At 40.9% G+C, this 22545-nt stretch overlaps 1 protein-coding gene across 1 annotated transcript; it reads right to left on the bottom strand.

The window, feature by feature from the left end:
- Positions 1–5084: 5084 nt before the first annotated feature.
- Positions 5085–22473, bottom strand: TFB2M (transcription factor B2, mitochondrial). Its single transcript, XM_053606962.1, has 8 exons — positions 22040–22473; positions 20950–21038; positions 18772–18925; positions 18301–18449; positions 12711–12800; positions 11304–11366; positions 8478–8632; positions 5085–6004 (listed from the first exon to the last, which is right to left on the bottom strand). The coding sequence occupies exons 1-8, from the start codon at positions 22347–22349 to the stop codon at positions 5818–5820; spliced, it is 1197 nt and encodes a 398-aa protein (XP_053462937.1). The 5' UTR covers positions 22350–22473; the 3' UTR covers positions 5085–5817.
- Positions 22474–22545: the final 72 nt, after the last annotated feature.

Raw genomic sequence — 22545 nt, 5'->3', positions numbered from 1 at the left:
GTATTTCCTTGGAATAAGAATTCTATCCTGGGGCGGCACCTGTGGCTCAAGGAGTAGGGCGCCGGTCCCATATGCTGGAGGTGGCGGGTTCAAACCCAGCCCCAGCCAAAAAAAAAGAATTCTATCCTGGCTTGGCACCCATAACTCAGTGAGTAGGGCGCTACCCACATACACCGAGGGTGGCGGGTTGGAAACCGATCTGTACCAGCTAAACAACTGCAACAACAACAAAAAACATAGCCAGGCGTTGTGGCGGGCGCCTGTAGTCCCACTTACTTGGGAGGCTGAGGCAAGAGAATGGCTTAAACGCAAGAGTTTGTGGTTGCTGTGAGCTGAGACGCTACAGCACTCTACTGAGACTCTTCTCTCAAAAAAAAAAAAATCTATCCTTCTCTGATCCTAAAACTAACAATGTCATTATTAAATCTGAGAAAATTAGCTGTAGTCTACCAAGCAAAAATCATACTCATTTGAAGAATGCAGTTTGTAACTTTTTTTTAAAAAAGAGTCTCACTCTGTCACCTTGGATTGAGTACCATGGCGCCGTAGCTCACAGCAACCTCAAACTCCTGGGCTCAAGCGATCTTCTTGCCTCCACCTCCTACAGGCTTCTGCCACATGCCAGGCTATTTTTAGGGAGTGGATCTCACTCTTGCTCAGGCTGGTCTCCAATTCCTGGCCTGATGTGGTGTAACTTGTTCCTCTTTTTCCTTTATTTCCTGTAAAATGCAGACTGGGTCTAGATGTCCTAGTCTAGAGGTTTGATTTGATTGAAGTGAAACATTTGGGGGCAAAAACATACTTACAGATGATATTGTTTATATTATGTCATATGCAAGGTGCATAATACCAGGTTGTCACACTAGTAATAAAACCAGGTTGTTCAAGTGGTTTAAGTGGTAACTGCTAGATCTGGTCATTGTAAAGGTACAGATTACCCTAGCAATTAGTGAGTAATCTGTAGGTGATAGTATGGCACTGTGCAAATAGAGTGATTCCTTCAACCTGTAGAGGCAGTTTTTTGAGACTTGCTGGAGTAGTCCAGAAGATGTTGCGCTGTGGTAAAAGTAGCAGTGAACTATGATTCCAAAGACATGGATTTAAGTACCAGTTTTGCCCTGTGACCCTATGTTACTTCTCCAAGCCTATTCATTGTTTACACAATGAGGATGAAAATACCTTACAGAGTGATGAGGATAACGTCCTATGAAGTATTTTTGAAAAATCTTTGAAGTTCTGTACAAATGTAAGGAATCATTTTTCTGACTTAAGACTCTTAAGTCTGTAAGTGTAGGATAAAGCCTACATACAGCATGCTGCCAAAATAATTATCTCATACCAGTGCTTAGCATTAAGCAAGATACATAGAAGGAACTCAAAAATTGTCTGCTGAACTAAATAACATGCCATAAGGAGTTGTGCCTCCTCCAAGATGTAATTCCAGATACCCAGACATGACCCACTTCCCCTAATGTATGTATGGTTCCCTCTTCCCTCAACACTAAAAGTAAACTGCCCAAAATCTTACAAGTCCTGTTCTTTTGGTCTTTCTCCTAGCTTCTTCTCTTTTTCACATCCTATTGGCTGGAGCTTGGATGTATGGCTGGTAGTAAGATATCTTCCCTCCTGAAGAAAAAAGCAATATCCCAGGTAATTGCGCAACAAGAAAGGAAAAGCCAAAATAAATAAATAAATAAAGGAAAAGCCCTGTATCTCTGGGTTACTCACCTGGTTGGACTACTACAGGAGAGAGGCAGCTTGTTTAAGTCACCCTTATTTTGGTCTGTGTTAAAGAAGCTGAAACAGTATTATTACTTCTCAGCCTTTGTGACAGTTAGGGTGCAGGCACAAGACCTGGGCTCTGCCCATCAGACCTGCCCATTTAAGAGTTGTGGGGACTTTGAAGAGCTCTAGATTTTCTGGTGCTACAGTATCAGCAGCTTGCCCCTAGTAAACTAGGTCTGAGGCTTGAATTCAGCTGTTACTCAGACAATGTGACCCCATACCTGGTCTCTAGCCCTCCTGTGTGCAAATTCTCCAATACTTTTAATAACCTCCATCCCTGCTTAAATCAGCCAATGATGTCCTAATGTCCTTTCTTTTTCTTTTTTTGCTTGCAAGACCCTAACTGATGCCACTCTTCACCCTCTCACAATGCCCCACTAGAGGTGGCGCCTATGGCTCAGTGGATAGGGCGCCGGCCCCATATACCGAGGGTGCCGGGTTCAAACCCAGCCCCGGCCAAACTGCAACAAAGAAATAGCCGGGCGTTGTGGCAGGAGCCTGTATTCCCAGCTACTTGGGAGGCTGAGGCAAGAGAATCACGTAAGCCCAGGAGTTGGAGATTGCTGTGAGCTGTGACGCCACGGCTCTACCGAGGGCGATAAAGTGAGACTCTGTCTCTACAAAAAAAAAAAAAAAACAGTGCCCCACTATACTAATCTTGTGGGTCCTGGAGTGCACCACACTCTTTCTCACCTTCAGCCTCCCTGAGCACACCTGGATATGAGTGTGCATACCCACACCGTCCTATCTCATGGCTGGCTCTTTCTCATGTCTCAGTTCTTTGCTTAAATGACCCTATTCAAAGAGACTTCCTCAGACCATTCCATTTACACTAGGTTCCAACTGCCATTCTGTACTAAAACACTCTTTTTAAAAAAATCTTTTGTAACACTTACATGTTAACTGTCAAATATTTGCAATCACTGTCATTGTTGTTGCTTTACTGGTTTAGTATATGTCTCAACCAGTAACTATATACGCAAGTCTCTGGTTCATCACTGTACTTAGAACTCAGCACAGTGCCTGCCTTAGAGTAGATACTCAATATTTGAGTGAATGTTTTTTCTTTTTCTTTTTTTGTTTGTTTGTTTGTTGTCAAGACAGAGTTCTACCCTATACCCTGAGCAGAGTGCAGTGGCATCGTAGCTCACTGCAACCTCAGTCTCGCGCTCTGGGCATCCTGCTGCCTCAGCCTCAGAAGCTGCTGGGATTACAGGCATTTGCTGCGGCCCCTGGCTAGGTTTTTCCATTTTTTTCATGAGTCAGGGTCTCACTGCCATTCAGACAAGGCTCAGACTCCTGAGATCAAGCAATCCTTCCGCCTCAGTTTCCCACAGTGCTGGGATTACAGGTGTGAGCCATCGCACCTGGCTGAGTGAATATAGTTCTTAAAAGTATTTTGTTTAGGGCGGTGCCTATGGCTTAGTCGGTAAGGCGCCGGACCCATATACCAAGGGTGGCGGGTTCAAACCCGGCCCCTGCCAAACTGCAACCAAAACATAGCCGGGCATTGTGGTGGGCGCCTGTAGTCCCAGCTGCTGGGGAGGCTGAGGCAAGAGAATCGCTTAAGCCCAGGAGTTGGAGGTTGCTGTGAGCTGTGTGAGGCCACGGCACTCTACCGAGGGCCATAAAGTGACACTCTGTCTCTACAAAAAAAAAAGTATTTTGTTTAATGTTATGAAAACTAAGTGCACCAAACATTTCTACAAAATTAGATTTATATTTAATCTATAGTACTTTGCTTTTTTTTGAGACAGAGTCTTACTCTGGCACCCTGGTTAGAGTGCCATGGCATTATTGTGGCTTGTAGCTTATAACAACTTCAACCTCTTGGGCTCAGGCAACTCTTTTGCCTCAGTCCCCCAAGTAGCTGGGACTACAGGCTTGTGCCACCACATCTAGCTAATTTTTTCTATTTTTGGTAGAGACGAGCCTCTTGCTCAGGCTTGTCTGGAATTCCTGAGCCAAGGCAGGTGGATTGCTTGAGCTCAGGAGTTCCAGACCAGCCTGAGCAAAAGCAAGACCCTGCCTCTAAAAATAGCCCACGTTGTGCCAGGGCGCCTGTAGTCCCAGCTACTTGGGAGGCTGAGCCAAGAGGATCATTTGAGCTCAGGAGTTAGAGGTTGCTGTGAGCTATGACACCACAGCTCTCTATCGAGGGTGACAAAATGAGACTCTGTGTCAAAGAAAAAAAAAGTAAATTCCTATTATCACTGTCAGCCTGGTTCTGGTTCTTCTAAACAGTTTATTTTACTCGTATCTTTCAGAGATTGCTTAATGTATATGCAAGCAAATACTTTTTTTTTTTTCAGGTTAATGTGAAGGTACAACCACCAAATCACAATATTTGAGTTTGTTAGGTAGAGTCCCTCTTGTAGCTATGTCCTGCACCCAGAAGATGTGCCATACACTCCTACATTGTGCCCATTCAGTGGGAGCAGCCCAACCCGGCTCCCTCCTCCTCCTCCTTTATTCCCCCTCAAAATGTATTTATATATAATAATACATTGTATTTTTTATAGAATATGGTAGATGATAATCCACATTGTGACTATCCTAGTTTTCTTTTTGTTTCTTTTGTTTTTATTGAGACCAGGTCTCCACTATGTTGGCCAGGCTGGAGTTGAACTCCTGGGCTCAAATGATCCTCTCACCTCAGCCTCTAAGCAGCTGGGACTACAGGCATCAAGTAGCACTATGCCTTTCAGGGAAAAAAAAAAAATATATATATATATATAGAGAGAGAGAGAGAGAGAGAGAGAGAGACCTACTCTGTTACCCAGACTAAAGTGCAATGGAGTCATCATAGCTCATTATAACCTCAAACTTCTAGGCTCAAGCGATCCTCCTGCCTCAGCCTCCCTAATAGTTGGGACTATAGGTGCATACCACCATGCCTGGCTAATTTTTCTATTTTAGTAACTGCATCTTGCTCTTACTCAGGCTGATCTCAAACTCCTGGGCTCAAGCAAGTCTCCCAACTCATTCTCTGAGTGCTATGATTATAGGTATGAACCACTACACTTGGCCTAAGTAAATATTCTTTAATTCCATTTATGCTCTCATAAAGATCTAACTTCAGATGAATTTTGATGGAACAAAAATTCAAGGGACTTCTGAGTAACAAAGATTGAATCATTCACTTAAAATATACTGAATATACACATAACAGAACTAATGTCAATGTCATGTTTCACTTAGAGGCGAAAAAATCACAAAATCTTATTACTTAAAATATTTTAATTTTGAAAAAAGTTTAAATTATATTAAAATTTAAATAATTTCATTGTACAGTATTTGCTAATACATTTCTTTTTTTTTTGTAGAGACAGAGTCTCACTTTTATGGCCCTCGGTAGAGTGCCATGGCATCACACAGCTCACAGCAACCTCCAACTCCTGGGCTTAAGCGATTCTCTTGCCTCAGCCTCCCAAGTAGCTGGGACTACAGGCGCCCGCCACAACGCCCAGCTATTTTTTGGTTGCAGTTCAGCCAGGGCCGGGTTTGAACCCGCCACCCTCGGTATATGGGGCCGGCGCCCTACTGACTGAGCCACAGGTGCCACCCGCTAATACATTTCAACAAACTGAAAAGTAAAACAAACCACTTTTGTTTACTTTCTAAGCTTAACAACGTACAGACTCCTTTAACCCCACAATAGTGGGATATAAAACCAACAGCGATGTCAGGAAGTTAAATATTTAATACATTGTAAGATGTTTGACCAAAAAGATTTTAAAGAGCAAACTAAATTTCAACTGGTAACACCCTACAACCACCAGTATGTTTAAAGTAGACAGGAATTTGAAACAAAACAAATTCAATCTGATCAAGTCTACAATAAAGTCTTCATTTTATTCACTTGTGAATAAAATAGCAGTCATTATTTCGTCCACTATGCCAGTATCAACTTCAGAAGAAGTAATCTGCTTAGTGTGTATAAAAGAAGAGTTATCTTCTGAAAAGATGTGAGCTTTCCACAATTTAGTTCTTTTTCTTTTGTGTCATCATTTCAGGTCCTGTCCCAATGGTCTAGTTCTCCACATACTTGGCGTCCACCATACTGTCATCATATAGCCATTTATAAGCATGATCTTTGGAACACTCTATAGCTTCAAAAATGCGTTTAAAGTCTTCAGGATATATGTTAGTTACTTTCACTTTTTCATCTCTACATATTTTTTTCAATATATGCCTTGCATCAACTGGAGTCAAAGAACTGCAAAAGAAACACAAAGTGTGCTTAATTCTTCATCATACAACTGTCAGTGTGGACAGAGATGGCTTCTAAGCCCAATGTAAAATACCTAACTTATACACAATTAATCTTATTTAAGAGCTTGCAATAACTTCATGTTTATTTCTAAAGTTTCATGACTAACCTATAATGAAAACAGCAGATTTAGGCTTTAACGTTTAACTATTGCCCTTTATAAATCATTTTTTGCCCATAACTTTCTTCCTATTACTTCCTGCAAAGATATTCTTGGCTCCATTTTAGTTCATGTAAAAGTTAGTACATGTACAAACACCAGAAGCTGCAATTTGGCAGTTTTCAAAGAAGGAATATTTTTTCACATTTTTATGTAACAACCACTGGTGAATAAATAATAAAGCAGCAAACCTCACTTAATGAAGACATGTTCTGAGAAATGCATTGTTAGGTGATTTCTCTGTTGTTAGAACTTAGATGGTATAGCCTGCTATACACTTAGGCCATGTGAAGATACAAACCAGAATATCACTTTACTATACTGAGTATTGAGGCAACGGTACCAACGGTACCTTATTTGTACACCTATCTCAACATACAGAAAGTAAAGTAAAACTACAGTGTTATAATCTCATGGGATCACCACGAGGGTGGCCAAAAACATGTGGTCTATTGTTCATTGAAATGCCATTATGAGCTGCATCAATACATTTTTGGCTTACAGAGAACCCATCAAGAAGCCTCTGACAAACATAAGTAAACAACCATCAAATAAAGTATTTTGGTGGATAATATTTTTTGATATTGAATGGACTCTTGGTACCTTGTTTTTAATCCACAGAAATCTACAAGGGAATTTTTAATATTTTACAGTATGGTTTTATCATGTTTGTTTCTTATTTTCCTACTTTCTTAATATTTTCATGTAAAATGGCTACCACTACAGGGTGGCAAGAAAAATAACGGACAACTTTTACTGGTCTACTGCCACATTATACATAAATGTTATATAATGAGCAGTGTAGTCAAGAGTTTGTTCAAAGATATATATTAACTTATAATGAGTTAAGATAATTGTTTTAACCATTTTCCCCATCCTGACAATATTCTGAATGACCATGGACTGCTAATTAGAAGATGCACATATTACAGAAATGTATACATCAGACCTATATAAAAATTATGCTTATAAAGACATAAAGCAGATAGTAACAGCTATAATCTTCTTTTTAGAGACAAGGTCTCTCTGCAGGCTATAGTGCAGTGGCATCATCATAGTTAACTTCAATCTCAAACTCCTGGGCTGAAATGATCCTCTCGTCTCAGCCTCCCAAGTAGCAGGACCACACCTGGCTATTTTTTTTTTCCTGTATTTTGTAAAGACAGAATCTTGCTATGTTGCTCCGGCTGGTCTTCACCTCCTGTCCTCAAAGAATCCTCCCACTTCAGCATCCCAAAGTGCTAGGATTATAGGTGTGAGCTATCGCACCCAGCTAACAGTTACAATTCTAAAAAAGCTTTAGTAGAAACATAAAATTGGTCCAAGGCAAGAGAACCAGGGCAGCATAATAATCTATCCCTACTTTGGTTAGGAAACAGAATCACTAACGACAGGCGACAACAGGTAAATGGTGAGCATGCTTCCAGTACCGCCGACTTCCTCCACTCCAGCTAGTGCTTCCTGTAGGTTAACCCTGGGCCTACAGGGCCAAGCACGGTGGCTCACGCCTGTAAACCTAGCACTCCGGGAGGCCGAGGCAGGTGGATTGCCCTGAGCAAGAACGAGACCCCATCTCCAAAAAAAAATAGCCGGATGTTGTGGTGGGCACCTGTAGTTCCAGCTACTTGGGAGGCTGAGGCAAGAGAATTGCTTGAGCCCAAGAATTTGAGGTTGCTGTGAGCTGTGACACCACCGTACTCTGACAAAGTACTACTCTGTCTCAAAAAAAACAACCTAGGCCTATACTCTGACAAAGATGAAACAACTTGTAGGCATCTCTGGGTGTTTTTTCAAAGAAAAAATAGATGAAGGGCGGCGCCTGTGGCTCAGTCTGTAGGGCGCCGGCCCCGTATGCCAAGGGTGGCGGGTTCAAACCCGGCCCCGGCCAAACTGCAACCAAAAAATAGCCGGGCGTTCTGGCGGGCGCCTGTAGTCCCAGCTACTTGGGAGGCTGAGGCAGGAGAATCGCTTAAGCCCAGGAGTTGGAGGTTGCTGTGAGCTGTGTGAGGCCACGGCACTCTACCGAGGGCCATAAAGTGAGACTCTGTCTCTACAAAAAAAAAAAAAAAAAAAGAAAACATAGATGAAGCTCAGAGGGAGATTATGTGTCAGAGGGAGAAAGAAGTGTCTGAAAGAAGTATGAGTGAAAACATACCTCACTGTTGTTAATCCAAGTGTGAAAAACAGACCTCTAACATGAAAGAATAATTCTTATAATAAATTGCTACTGTTATAGTTGCTTTTATTCTTTTTACTTACTGTAAGTGGTCTATTAGCCTGGCACTGCGCTTCCCAAAACAGTGCTTTAACATGTGAAAAAATACGTCATAGTTAACTGGCGTTAAGTTTTCTGTAAATAAATTCTTACGAGGAGTCATTTGAATAAAATACAGGTTTTGTTGATCTAATGATTCCTGGAGGGAAAAGAAAGTAAAATGTGTTAGTCACAAAATATTGCCAGAGTAAGACACTGTTCAGATATTTCTTCAAGCTACTTGTTGAACGATACAATCCCCATAGGGCCTGAGTGTTTCCAGATTTTCCATTGGGCAGTCCAAGAATGCAAAAACTTAACTGCTCTTTACCTGAGCCATTTCTCAGACTTGTCTACAGCCTTTAGGTATGAGATCACGTCTCTCTCCAGGAAAAAGAGCTAAGAGAGGTGGATTCCCCCAGCTGTGTTCCTCAGCTACAGTGCAAACCCGTTGCACCCAAGGAAGCCAATTGAGCCGTATCACAGCACTCCACAGGAAAGGGGCCACACAAAGTCCTTAGTCTGATCCAGGAGTCTGAGTCTTTGATCAGCATCCAAGAAATAATAACAGCTTATTAACTTATAAGTAGGGTAAAAGCAAATCCCAAGTGTGGCATTAACATGTACTGCTTCCCTGCTATACCGAAGGCACACACCACCAGACCCTAAAGATAAAAAAATTACTGACTTGGGCGGCACCTGTGGCTCAGTTGGTAGGGTGCGGGCCCCATATACCGAGGGTGGCGGGTTCAAACCTGGCCCCGGCTGAACTGCAACCAAAAAATAGCTGGGCGTTGTGGCGGGCGCCTGTGGTCCCAGGTACTTGGGAGGCTGAGGCAAGAGAATCGCTTAAGCCCAGGAGTTGGAGGTTGTTGTGAGCTGTGTGATGTCATGGCACTCTACCGAGGGCCATAAAGTGAGACTCTGTCTCTACAAAAAAAAAAAAAAAAATTACTGACTTCAAACTTTTAATTGAATATTTAAAAAGTAGTAAGTCACAAACAACTTGGATAAAAATGAAGATGATATGCTCTGAAAAAAAAAACCACTTTAGTGGGCGGCGCCTGTGGCTCAGTGAGTAGGGCGCCGGCCCCATATGCCGAGGGTGGCGGGTTCAAACCCAGCCCCGGCCAAACTGCAACAAAAAAATAGCCAGGCTTTGTGGCGGGCGCCTATAGTCCCAGCTGCTCAGGAGGCTGAGGTAAGAGAATCACGTAAGCCCAAGAGTTAGAGGTTGCTATGAGCTGTGTGATGCCATGGCACTCTACCCGAGGGCGATACAGCAAGACTCTGTCTCTACAAAAAAAAAAAACAAACCACTTTAGAGCTTCTATAGCAATTCACAGTGCTTCTATGGCAATGAGGAGCACACTGATATCAAAGACACATGTGAAATATCAAAATTCTCTCATGAAACACGACATTTGACTATTTCATCTGTATCCCTAAAAGTTCATATATTTAAGTTGGCCAAAACTGTTGTTTAAGTTTCTGATCTTCTAATTCAAAAAATAAGAAAGTGACTTATAAGATCACTGAAAGAAAATTGATACTTTTCCTACCTTCAGTGACAAGAGTGAGAAAAAACACAAAGAAGATCTTCCGACTGAGTTGATATGCGGAGATTAGGCCATCAGCAGAATTTAATTCTAAAGTGGCACTTCTAAATTGAGTCTAAAATTTTTTTGTGAAACTTCAGCTATTATTAGAATGTCACAAGTAGCTCTGAGATAGAGGACCACATTACAACATCATCACTTTGGTTTAGATGGAAAGGTTAAAAAAACAGAGAAAAATAAAAGGCCCAATTGAGTTGAACAGCTGAGTTGAACCACACACTAAAATGAGCAATTTTACACATTTCTGATTGATTAATATGTTATACTTTTTTTTTGAGAGTTTTACTCTGTTGCCCCAGGCCAGAATGCTGTAGCAATATAGCTCACAGCAACCTCAAACTAATGGGCTCAGGTAATCCTCTTGCTTCAGCCTCCCAACTAGTTGGCACCACAGGCACCCACCACAATGCCCAACTAGTTTTTCTATTTTGGAAGATACAAGGTCTTGCTCTTGGCTCAGGATGATCTTGAACAGTTCTGAGCTCAAGCACTCCATCTGCCTCGGCCTCCCAGAGTGCTAGGACTACAGGTGTAAGCCATTGTGCCTGGCCATAAAATCTTGGCTTTGGTTTATCAAGCTTGATGAATATTAAAGTAGCTATATTTTCCAAATTTGAGATGTATCTTCATTTCATCAGAGATAAAAAAAGAGAAGATTCTTTCTTTAAGTCAACTACTATGCCAGCATCCACTGTATTAATGTACTAGCTGATAAATACAACTCTCTTCCAAACTAATTTCAATTTATTAACACTAATTGCTTCTCAGTCTTTTGGCTAACATCAAATGTATTAATGGTAAGATATGTTTAAAGAATATTTCCAGTTATTCTAGAATTAAAAAGTCAAAAATAAAGAATACCAGATCATTGGGTGGAGCACATAGCTCAGTGGGTAGGGTGCTGGCCACATACACCCAAGAGGGTGGGTTTGAACCCAACCTGGGCCAGCTAAAACAATGGCAACAACAACAAAAAATAGTGGCAGGTGCCTATAGTCCCAGCCACTTGGGAGGCTGAGGCAAGAGAATCGCTTAAGCCCAAAAGTTTGAGGTTGCTGTGAGCTATGACGCCATGGCACTCCACCCAGGGCTTCAGACTCTGTTTGAAGAGGAAAAAAAAAAAAAAAAAAAAAAAACAAGAATGCCAGATAATCCTTAAAAAAATTGAATATTCCATTTAAGGGAAAAAAGAGAAAGCTATTCAATTCTTACCTTACGCTTTGGCTTTCGCAGTTCCCCATTTCGATTATACATATCGAATGATGACCAAGGCTCCTTGGGAAGAAAAGCAAAAACAAAACATTTTTACTGCTCTTTGGACAAAGGACCCCAAATTATGAATGCAAAATAACAAAACAAAGCTTGCCTAAATAAGAAAATGAGAGGCTTGGCCTGTAATGCTAGCACACTCTATGAGGCCAAGGCAGGTCGATTGCTTAAGCTTATGAGCAAAACTCTGTCTCTACTGAAAATAGAAAAACTAGGGGGCATAGTGTCCCATGCCTATAATTCCAGCCACTCAGAAGGCTGAGACACGAGAATTGCGTGAGGTTTGAGGTTGCCGTGAGCTATGACGCCATTGCACTCTACCAAGTTTGAGGTTGCTGTGAGCTATGATGCCATAGCACTCTACCAAGGGTGACAAAGTGAGACTCTGTCTCAGAAAACAAAAAGAGGATCGCTTAAGCCCAAGAGTTTGAACAGGCTGCTGTGAGCAATGACACCATAGAACTCTACAAAGGGTGATAAAATAAAACTACCTCAAAATAAGTAAATAAATGAATAATTAAAAAAATAAAAACTTGAGAAGAAATATTCAACAAGGAAAAAAGCTTACAATTAACTATTAGCTATTTGGTTAAAAAAAAAAAACAAGATACAAAACATTATCATCTTCACTATGTAAAGAAAAAGAAAATCAGGGGCGGCACCTGTGGCTCAGTGAGTAGGGCACCAGCCCCATATATGGGGGGTGGGGTTGGGGGGTTCAAACCCGGCTCCGGCCAAACTGCAACAAAAAAATAGCAGGGCGTTGTGGTGGGCACCTGTAGTCCCACCTACTCAGGAGGCTGAGGCAAGAGAATCGTCTAAGCCCAAGAGTTGGAGGTTGCTGTGAGCTGTGACGCCAGAGCACTCTCTGAGGGCAACAAAGTGACACTCAGTCTCTTAAAAAAAAAAAAAAAAAAATGACACAAATGTTAACAGTGACCTCTGGGGGATAGAACTGCAGTAGTGATTGTTTTTAAAAACACCTGTGGCTCAAAGGGGTAGGGCACCAGCCCCATATGCCAGAGGTGACGGGTTGAAACCCAGCCCTGGCCAAAAACCAAAAAAAAACAAAAAAAAACACCTTTCTTTCCTTTTAAAAAAACCAAAAACACATTTCATGTTTTTAGAGTGAACATGAATTATTTTTATAACAATGGGAATACACAAATATTTGTGACAAAAAAAATGTATCACCACAAATTTACTATTACTTTGACATTTGAGAAAATAATAAAATCAATCTTTAAATTATCTCCATTTACTAGCTTATTTGAAGTATTTACTTTCTTCAAATTGTTTCTTTGAAGTATTTTGAAACTTCAAAGTTCTTTCTAGAAGCATGTTACTTACCGTGTGCAGAAGCTTAATCTCACAAGCTACTTGCCAGAGCACACTCCATGCTTGATACAAGTTTGAGTTGCTGGGAGTAGCCACTAGTCTCTAGCAAAAGGTAAATAAAAATTACATGTTAGATACTTCTAATTAGTCAAAATGAAATGTTGGATCTTAGCACTAATACCTTAATTTAGTAAATTTAAGTAAAGAAAATTAGAATTAGATATAAAACTGGTGACACAGTGGCATGTGCCTGTATTCTGTGCCACTCTGGAAGCTGAGGTGGGAGGATTACCAGAGGCCAGAAGTTTGAGATCAACCTGGGCAATGAAGTGAGACCACATCTCAAAACAAACAAAAAAGAATTAAATGCCATAGCCGGGCGTTGTGGCGGGCACCTGTAGTCCCAGCTACTCGGGAGGCTGAGGCAAGAGAATTGCTTAAGCCCAGGAGTTGGAGGTTGCTGTGAGCTGTGTGAGGTCACGGCACTCTACCGAGGGCCATAAAGTGAGACTCTGTCTCTACAAAAAAAAAAAAAAAAAAAGAATTAAATGCCAAATCTCAGCTATTTCAAAGAGTCTTTTTTTTTTTTTTTTTGTAGAGACAGAGTCTCACTTTATGGCCCTCAGTAGAGTGCCGTGACCTCACACAGCTCACAGCAACCTCCAACTCCTGGGCTTAAGCGATTCTCTTGCCTCAGCCTCCCGAGTAGCTGGGACTACAGGCGCCCGCCACAACGCCCGGCTATTTTTTGGTTGCAGTTTGGCCAGGGCTGGGTTTGAACCCGCCACCCTTGGTATATGGGGCCGGCGCCTTACCGACTGAGCCACAGGCGCCGCCCTCAAAGAGTCTTTTTAAACTTTTATCTTGAAAATACATCATGAGGTACACTTAAAATGTAACATATTTGAGATTGGTTTCATTTAATCATATGGCCTATCAGGGTAAAATCTCAATAAAGAAAAAGTGAAACCAAAATATATATTAGGATTAACACAACAGCTCATGCCTGTAATCCTAGCAATTTATTCCATTTATTCCATTTATTTATTTATTTTTGAGACAGTCTCACTTTGTCACTCTTCATTGAGTGCCATGGGGACTAGGCTCAAGCAAACCTCTTGCCTCAACCTCCTCAGTAAAGAAGGAGGAATTACAGGCACCTGCCACAATGCCCGACTATTTTCTGTTATTTTTAGAGATGGGGGTCTAGCTCCTGCTCAGATCTCAAACTTGTGAGCTCAAGCAATCCATGTGCATCGGCCTCCTACAGTCCTAGCACTTTAGAAAGCCGAAGTGGGAGGGGTTTGCTTGAGGTCAGGAAGTTTCAAAACAGCTTGAGAAAGAGGGAAGATGCTTCTCCTACAAAAAATAGAAAAAATTAGGAAGGTATGGTGGTGTGTGCCTGTAGTCCCAGCTACCTACTCAGGAGGCTGAGGCAGGTTATCAGAAGTTTTACATTGCTGTGAAGTAAGCTGAACCACAGCATTCTCACCTGGGGCAACAGAGTAAGAAAAAATACAATTCCGTTAAGGCTAAATGAAGGACCCAAGGATACCTCAGTGAATGTCAGAAACTACAGACAGAAGAAAACACATGTGAAAAGGTCCACGGCAAAAGAAGCAGGCCCCATTAGAACATTATCCTCATAGGAAGATAAAATCCGATAAAGCATCTCCCATGTTTCTTCCCGCTTCCTTATATTCTTTTTTTACATACTGCACGTGCAGCCTCCTTACTGAGCCTCCTGCTATCTTTCCCTGGCTAGTCGATACTGACTTACCATCTGGGTCTGGGTCTGGGTGCGCAAATTATCCCTTTCACTTCTTGCCCTTCCTGTTATACTGGATTAACAGACTAGTAACATGAAATATTCTGGGCAGAAAAATTATTCTTACACCAATATTGAGGCCATTAGGAGGTCCCTCGATTATAGAGAATAAAAGGTAGAGTCTAAAACCATAACTATTCCACAAAAAAAACCCTCTCAGAACTAACAGGCAATCTAGCAAAGTTGCAGAATACAAAATAAACACACAGAAATCAGTTGTATTTTTATACACTAGCAATGGACAAGTAGAAAAGGAAATTACAAAAACAACTGCATTTACAATAGCATCAAAATAATAAACAAAACTATAAATTAACTTAACCAAGAGGTTAAATAAAGACTTGTACACTAAAAACTACAAAACACTACTAAAAGAAACTCAAGACACAAATAAACGGGAAGACATCCTGTGTTCATGGATTGCTAAGTTCGTCTTTGTTTTTTGAGTCTTGTCTGAGACAAGAGTCTCACCCCTTTACCCAGGCTAGTAGGGTGCTGTAACGTCAGCCTAACTCATAGCAACCTTAAACTTCTACGTTCAAGTGATCTCCTGCCTCAGCCTCCCAAGTAGCTGGGACTACAGACACGCATTATAATGCCTACCTAATTTCTTCTATTTTTAGTAGTGATGGGGTCTCACTCTTGCTCCAGCTGGTCTAGAACTCCTGACTTCAAGGGATCCCCCCACTTTGGCCTCCCCGAGTGCCAGGATTACAGGTGTGAGCCACAGCTTGATAATACTGTTAAGATGTCAACACTACTCAGAGTGATCTACAGATTCAATGCATCCCTATGAAAATCCCAACATTTTTTAAAATTTTAGGTTAAATGAGGGTGCCAAAAATTAGGTTACAATGTTTGTGTTTGTTAGTTAAAGTCCTTGTTGTAGTTGTGTCCTGCACCCACAAGGTGTGGGGTATCCCACACTGTGCCCATTAGGTGGGAGTACACCAACCTCCGCCAGTCCTCCCCTCTTCCCCTAATTTGAATTGAGTTTTTCTCTTTTCTGAGTGTGTATTAGTTTATCTACTGGCTTCATATTAGTTTTCAGAACACTGGGTACTTGCTTTTCCATTCTTGTGATATTTTACTAAAAAGAATGTTCTTCAATTCTGTCCAAGTTAATACAAAAGATGTAGTCTCCATACAATACCAATAGTATTTCATGGTACACATATGCCACAATTTATTAATCCATTCATGGGTTGATGGGCCCTCGGGTGGTTTCTACATCTTGGTGATTGTAAATTGAGCTGTAATAAACAATTTAATGAAAATGTCCTTATGATAAAACGATCTTTTTCTCTTCTAGCTAGATACCTAGTACTGGGACTATGAGATCAAATGGAAGGTCTACTTTGAGTTCTTTGAGGATTCTCTATATTTCTTTCCAAAGAGGCTGTATTAGTTTGTAACCCCACCAAAACTGTAAAAGTGTTCCCTGCTCTGCACACCTGCACTGTTGTCTGCAGGTTTGGGACTCTGTAATGCAGGCTAACATGTTTTGAAGAAATAGAAAAAGTCCTAAAATTCACATGGCATCTCAAGGAACTACAAGTCTAGACAATCGTGAAAAAGAATAAAGTTGGAGAGTTCACGGTTCCTGATTTCAAAACTTACTACAAAGCTATAGTAATAACACAGTGTGGTATTGGCATAAGGGCAAACATATAGACCAGTGGAAGACAGCAGAGAGCCCAGAATTAGACCCTCACATGTAAGGTCAAATGATTTCTGACAAGGATGCCAAAGCCATTCATTGGGGGGGAAAAACAGTTTTTCAACAAATGGTTCTGAAAAAACTAGGTCTCTACAGGCAAAAGAATGATGTTGGACCCCTACCTGACACCCTATGTAAAAATTAACTCAAAATGGATCAAAGACCTAAATATAAAAGCTAAAACTCTAACTCAGGAGAAAACATGGGGAGGAAAGCTTTATAACATTAGATTTGGCAATGATTTATTACATATGACAAGAAAAGCCCAAGCAACAACAACAAAAAAAACAAATTTGAGTTCATCGAAATGTAAAACTTTTGACATCAAAGGACACTGTATTACAATAAAAAGGTTAACTCAAAAAATGGGAGAAAATATTTGCAATCACCTATCTGATAAGACATTTATAGCCAGAATATATAAAGAACTCCTAAAACTCAGTAACAAGCAAAACAACCTGATAAAAAAACAGGCCTTCTTTGGAGGCATCTCTCCAAAGAAGATACATGAATGGTCAATAAGTATATGAAAAAATGTTCAACATAGCTAATCATAATGAAAATGCTAATCAAAATCACCATGAAGTACTACATACGCTGGGCACAATGGGGGCACATCCTACAGACCCAGCAATTTGAGAAACTGAAGACAGAAAGATCCACTGAGCCCAGGAGTTTGAGAGTTTGAGCCCAGCCTGGGCAATATAGCAAGACCCCATCTCTAAAATTAAAAAAAAAAAAAAAAAAAGCAAAGAAAATTCATTTTATACTATAAGAACATCATTTTAAAAAAAAGGAAAATAGGGCTGCGCCTGTGGCTCAGTCGGTGGGGCGCCGGCCCCATATACCGAGGGTGGCAGGTTCGAGCCCGGCCCCGGCCAAACTGCAACCAAAAACTAGCCGGGCGTTGTGGCGGGCGCCTGTAGTCCCAGCTACTCGGGAGGCTGAGATGAGAGAATCACTTAAGCCCAGGAGTTGGAGGTTGCTGTGAGCTGTGTGAGGCCACGGCACTCTACCGAGGGCCATAAAGTGAGACTCTGTCTCCACAAAAAAAAAGAAAATAAGTGGCTGGTGAATGTAAAATGGTGTATTCACTACAGAAAACAGTATGGCTGTTCCTCAAAAAATGAGATAGAATTACCACGTAATCCAGCAATACCATTTCTAGATATACACTCAAAAGAAATGAAAATATGTACTTTAAGAGATACAGACTCATATTCATGGCAGCATTATTCCCAACAGCCAAAAGATAGATGCAACCAAGTGTTCACTGATGGAAGAATGAATACGCATATTTTGGTTATATACATATAGTGGAGTATTTTTTTTTTTTTTTTTGAGACAGAGCCTCAAGCTATTGCCCTGGGTTGAGTGCCGTAGCATCATAGCTCACAGCAACCTCAAACTCCTGGGCTCAAGCAAGTCTCCTGTCTCCGCCTCCCAGGAAGCTGGGACTACAGGCGCCCACCACAACGCCCGGCTATTTTTTGGTTCCAGCCGTCATTGCTGTTTGGCGGGCCAGGGCTGGATTCAAACCCATCAGCTCAGGTGTATGTGGCTGGCGCCTTAGCCGCTTGAGCCACAGGCGCCGAGCCCATACAGTGGAGTATTATTCAGCCTAAAAGAGAAATGAAATTCTGCCACACACTTTAACATGAATGAACTTGGAAAACACAAAAAGACAAATACTGTATGATTCCACTTACATGAGGTACCTAGAATAGTCAAATTCATAGAGACAGAAAGTAGAACACTAGTTACTAGGGAATGAGGGGAGAGGTAAATAGGGAGTTAGTGTTTAATGGATACAGAGTTTCAGTATGAAATAATGAAAAATTTTGGAGATGGTGGTGGTAATTGTTGTACAATGGGAATATACTCAATGCTACTGAACTATACACTTTAATCTAAAGACTGCTCTACAGAAATTTTAAAACAATCTTCCTTTTCTCACATCATGAGCCCTATATTAAAATTGCAGATTTAAACTACTCAGAGAAAAATCACAGAACTCATTCAAAACAAAATATAGGTACTTGTTAATAACCTACCTGGTATTCTTTTTCACCAATAAACATATTTAGTTCTATTCGTCCATATTTATATATAGAAGTACAGGAATATAGGTCATATAAAAGTTTCCAAAGTACTTTTCTTTCACTTCTTATTGGGAAAATTCCAATTACTTTTAAAGGTACACCTGTCAGAAATACAAGTAAAAACATTTGAATAAAGTTCTTAACATTCGTTCCTCTGATCATACTTTCTTATTAATAGACTATATTAAGGTTTATTTCAATTAAAAGTAAGCCTCAGCATCTTCCTTTAATATGAAACGTGGCCTTTGGGAAAATAAACTGGTTATGTGTCCAGGTGAGGGAAATGCCATATCCAATGTAAAACCATCTGCTCACAAATTGTACAATATAAATTGTATGCAAATCTTGTCAACAAACCAAGCATACTGCTAAAGAAAGCTGACAAATTACAAGTCATCTCCTTTAGTGAATTACAAAACTTACCTGCTGACCAAGGACGTGCCTTTATTCCCAAATTCTGAAAAAGTATATGTGAAAGCAGAATGGGTGGTTTGACTTGTGTACTATTTCTAGGATCCATTTTAAAGAAGTCACAGTGGATGACGTCTAGCTGTCCATCTAGATTGTTTCCTAAAGTCTAAAGAGAAACAGAGGTAACATATTAGAAAATTTTCAGTTTTAAGTAGACTTTGCAACAATTCAAAGTTCTACTTCAAAATCTGAAATAATTCAAAGATCTTTTAAAAAAAAATATTACCACCTCCATAAAGACATAAAGAAAATATTACTACATTCCTAAAATTTAACAGAAGAAAAAGTCAACTAATGCGCAGAAAGTGGTGAAAATATAATAATTTTAACGAGCAAAACCTCCCAAAACAGAAATAACCTAAATTCTTACTGATCCTTTTCTTTTCTTTTGGTTTTTTTTTTTGGAGACAGAGTCTCACTTTGTCACCCTCAGTAGAGTGCTGTGACACCACAGTTCACGGCAACCTCAAACTCACGGACTCAAGCAATTCTTTTGCCTCAGTCTCCCACCTGGGACTACAGGTGCCCACCACAACACCCAGCTACTTTTTTACAGAAGAGGTCTCACTTTGGCTCAGGCTGGTCTCAAACTTGTGACCTCAGGCAATCTACTCGACTCAGCCTCCCTGAGTGCTAGGATTATATGCGTGAGCCACTGCTCCTGGCCTTATCCTTGTATTTTCTTTATTTTTTTCATGATAGCTTTAGCTGTTCAAAAACTTCTTGATATCAATCTCTAATTACTCAGTAGTGACTAGTTGGAGCCCCAGGCAAAGATTAGGATATCGCAGCTGGACTCAGGCAGTGAGCTATATAGTGGTAAGGAGAAGAGGAAATGAAAAACATTTCATGATAGAAAAAACAATTACAATACCAAAGTGAAAAAAGGCAGACAAAGTCAAGAGAGTATCTCGTTTATCCGAGGGTAATCTAGTCAGTTATCTGTCAAATGGACTTAGTTTATTGTGTAGATCACTGTACATGTTCCCTTCAATTTTTCATTTACTTTTTCTAAAGACAAAGGCAACCACAGACCTTGTCCACTGGAAGAAGTCCAATAGACCTTGTTCTTCTCACTATGCTGGTTTGCTCATCTCGTAGTACCACTAAAGACCTCAGTTGTGAAGGCAAGAATGAACTACAAACTTCATAAACTTTATTTCCATTCACAAAAAAAATCAGAAGAGGATAATATGTTTTTGCTGTGCACACTGAGGTTTTTACATGCATAGAAAATTCTGTTAGTATTTAATAAGGTTTAAAATGATTTTGCAGGCTCAGTGCCCGTACCTAAATTCAGGCTTTCAGAGGTGTCCATCTTGCGCCCTACATGCAGATTAGTTGAGGACTGTTTTGCTTATCTGTAGTGTCCAATATTGTGAACAGTATGCACAGACCTTTTCATCTGCTCATCTGCTTTTGTTAGTGTTTGTATATTTTGGGGGGTGGACAGAGCTTCACTCTGTCATCCTGGGTAGAATGTCATAGCATCATAGCTCACAAAAACCTGTAACTCTTAGAATCAAGTGATCTTCTTGCCTCAGTCTCATGAGTAGCTGAGTTTACAGGCACTTGACTATTTTTTATTTAGTGGGGGAGGGGGTCTCACTCTGGAACTCCTGAGCTCTGGCAATCTACCCATCTTGATCTTCCAAAGCACTAGAATAGGATTACAGGCGTAGTGTTTGTATATTTACTGTGTGGCCCAAGATAAGTCTTATTCTTCCAAAGCATGGCAGAAAAAAGAAACGTTGGACACCCCTGGACCCATTAACCTAATCTTAGCATTCGTTCCAGTTTCATTCCAAACTCACAGAAGGTAGGCTTACAGCATGGCCTACCAGAGATGAGGAAACAAGTGTAACAACATTAGTTATACACTCTGTTCACACTTATTCAACTAGTCTGTAGCAGAGACAGAACTAGAAAACAAGTGTCAGGATTCCAAATCTGTCTTTCAACAAGTATTGAATATTTATTGGGTTTCTGTTACTGAGTATAAAAAAGATATTTAAGACATGGCCCCTAAAAGATATTCTATAAAAACAATGTGCTTAATTCCACTTCCCTAAGACATTCAAAAGTTCAGTTAATGGAATCATAACACACTTTTAGCAACTAAAAATATACCTCCAAATGTGGAATAAATGTTTTGTCGCTTTCAAGGGCAACCACTGTGGCACCAGTTTCAAGCAATGCCTGAGTCAGGATTCCAGGACCTAGTAAATTAACAGAACAAAAAGTTTACCAGTTAGAGAAACAATATAATTTCTTTCCATATCGAATTTTTATTAGATATCTTTACATTGATTACCTAATTTTGTATGTCGATGTTACTCTCCTTTTCATATGTGAGGAAACTGGAGGATAGATACATACAGGTACTTGACTCGATCATAACTACTGGTAAGTAGTAGCTTGGCTTTAAAACCCCTCTGTCAGCTGCAAACTTGCAGTCTTAATCACAGTATTTCACTACCTCTTAGAAGAAAAAAAATCCAACAAGGAATACTGTGAGCCTACCACTTACTTATGGACTATCTGGGTGCTTTAACCATCCTTTAACCATTAGATATTGTCAAATGTAAAGAGAACTGACTGTAGCGCTTTAAAAAGTTAAGATTCAGGCTCGGCGCACATGGCACAGTGGTTACGGCGCCAGCCACACACACCGACGCTGGTGGGTTTGAGGCAGCCCGGTCCAGCAAAACAACAATGACAATTGCAACAAAAAATAGCCGGGCGTTGTGGGGGGCGCCTGTAGTCCCAGCTACTCCGGAGGCTGAGGCAGGAGAATCGCTTAAGCCCAGTGTTTGAGGTTGCTGTGAGCTGTGACGTCACAGCACTCTACCGAGGGTGACATAGAGAGACTGTGTCAAAAAAAAAAAAAAATTAAGATTCAGTCTAAAAATCTTGTGTTCTCAACATCTTGCTATGCTTTTTAGGAGAAGCACGGAATGAAATAACATTTTATATTTTGGAAGGTGGGGCTTGCATTTATTCTGAGGATATGGTGAAATCTAAGAGCATATTTTATCAAAGTATTGTGTAAAGTGCAAATTGCTATAAAAATATTTTGTGGTGCCATTGTCAAAGCAGACACTCTCCAATGAAGCTACTTCAAGGAAAGAGCAGTGCCTTAAATAGCACTCAAAGGATGGTCAATAGAAGTCTGCAGAAGTAATGAACTTCCAAGAAAATGCAATCCAGCTGTACTTACCTGGATTGCACTCCAATAATAGTTGTTGAGCTCTTCGTTTCCCCTGCAGAATATGGGCCACGGTCTCGGCCAATTTCCGATTACTCACATAGCGCTTGGGTTCTCCTCGGTACTTGTACACCACAGAAGGCGATTCATTGAAATCCGGATAGGGCAACTCCTGTGGGCAGGACTCAGACAAACCTCGACGGTTCCCCAACCGCAAGTCCTTTAGCGTCGCTGTTCCGGACCCCAAAAGGCAAAAGCGACCAGCGCCCCCCAAGGCTGACAGCATCAGCCGAGGAGGAAGCCCCACCACTGGAACCCACATGTCCTCGCCTCTACGGTCGGCCCCAAGGGTCACCCAGGTTCATTACTTCGGTCAACTCCAAGCAGGGTGTCCCACGTGCAGCATTTTCCTGAGGCTGCACCAGGCAAGACGGAAGTCAACACTACACGGCGCATGCGAACAGCCGAGCCTTCTGGCTTTTCTGTTTCACTTCCGCTTCCGTCCGGGCTCAGCGCCC

The sequence above is a fragment of the Nycticebus coucang genome, chromosome 10 (assembly GCF_027406575.1).
Source record: "Nycticebus coucang isolate mNycCou1 chromosome 10, mNycCou1.pri, whole genome shotgun sequence".
NCBI classification, from domain to species: domain Eukaryota; kingdom Metazoa; phylum Chordata; class Mammalia; order Primates; family Lorisidae; genus Nycticebus; species Nycticebus coucang.
This window is presented reverse-complemented; position numbering and strand designations above follow the sequence as displayed.

Bases quoted from the DNA above. Each gene is read 5' to 3' on its own strand.
- TFB2M (XM_053606962.1), bottom strand. From the start codon at position 22,349: ATGTGGGTTCCAGTGGTGGGGCTTCCTCCTCGGCTGATGCTGTCAGCC. The intron at 21,039-22,039 runs GTAAGTACAGCT...TTAATTTACTAG, and splicing joins ATTATTGGAGTGCAATCCAG to GTCCTGGAATCCTGACTCAG. The intron at 18,450-18,771 runs GTAAGTTTTGTA...TATTTCTGACAG, and splicing joins GGCACGTCCTTGGTCAGCAG to GTGTACCTTTAAAAGTAATT.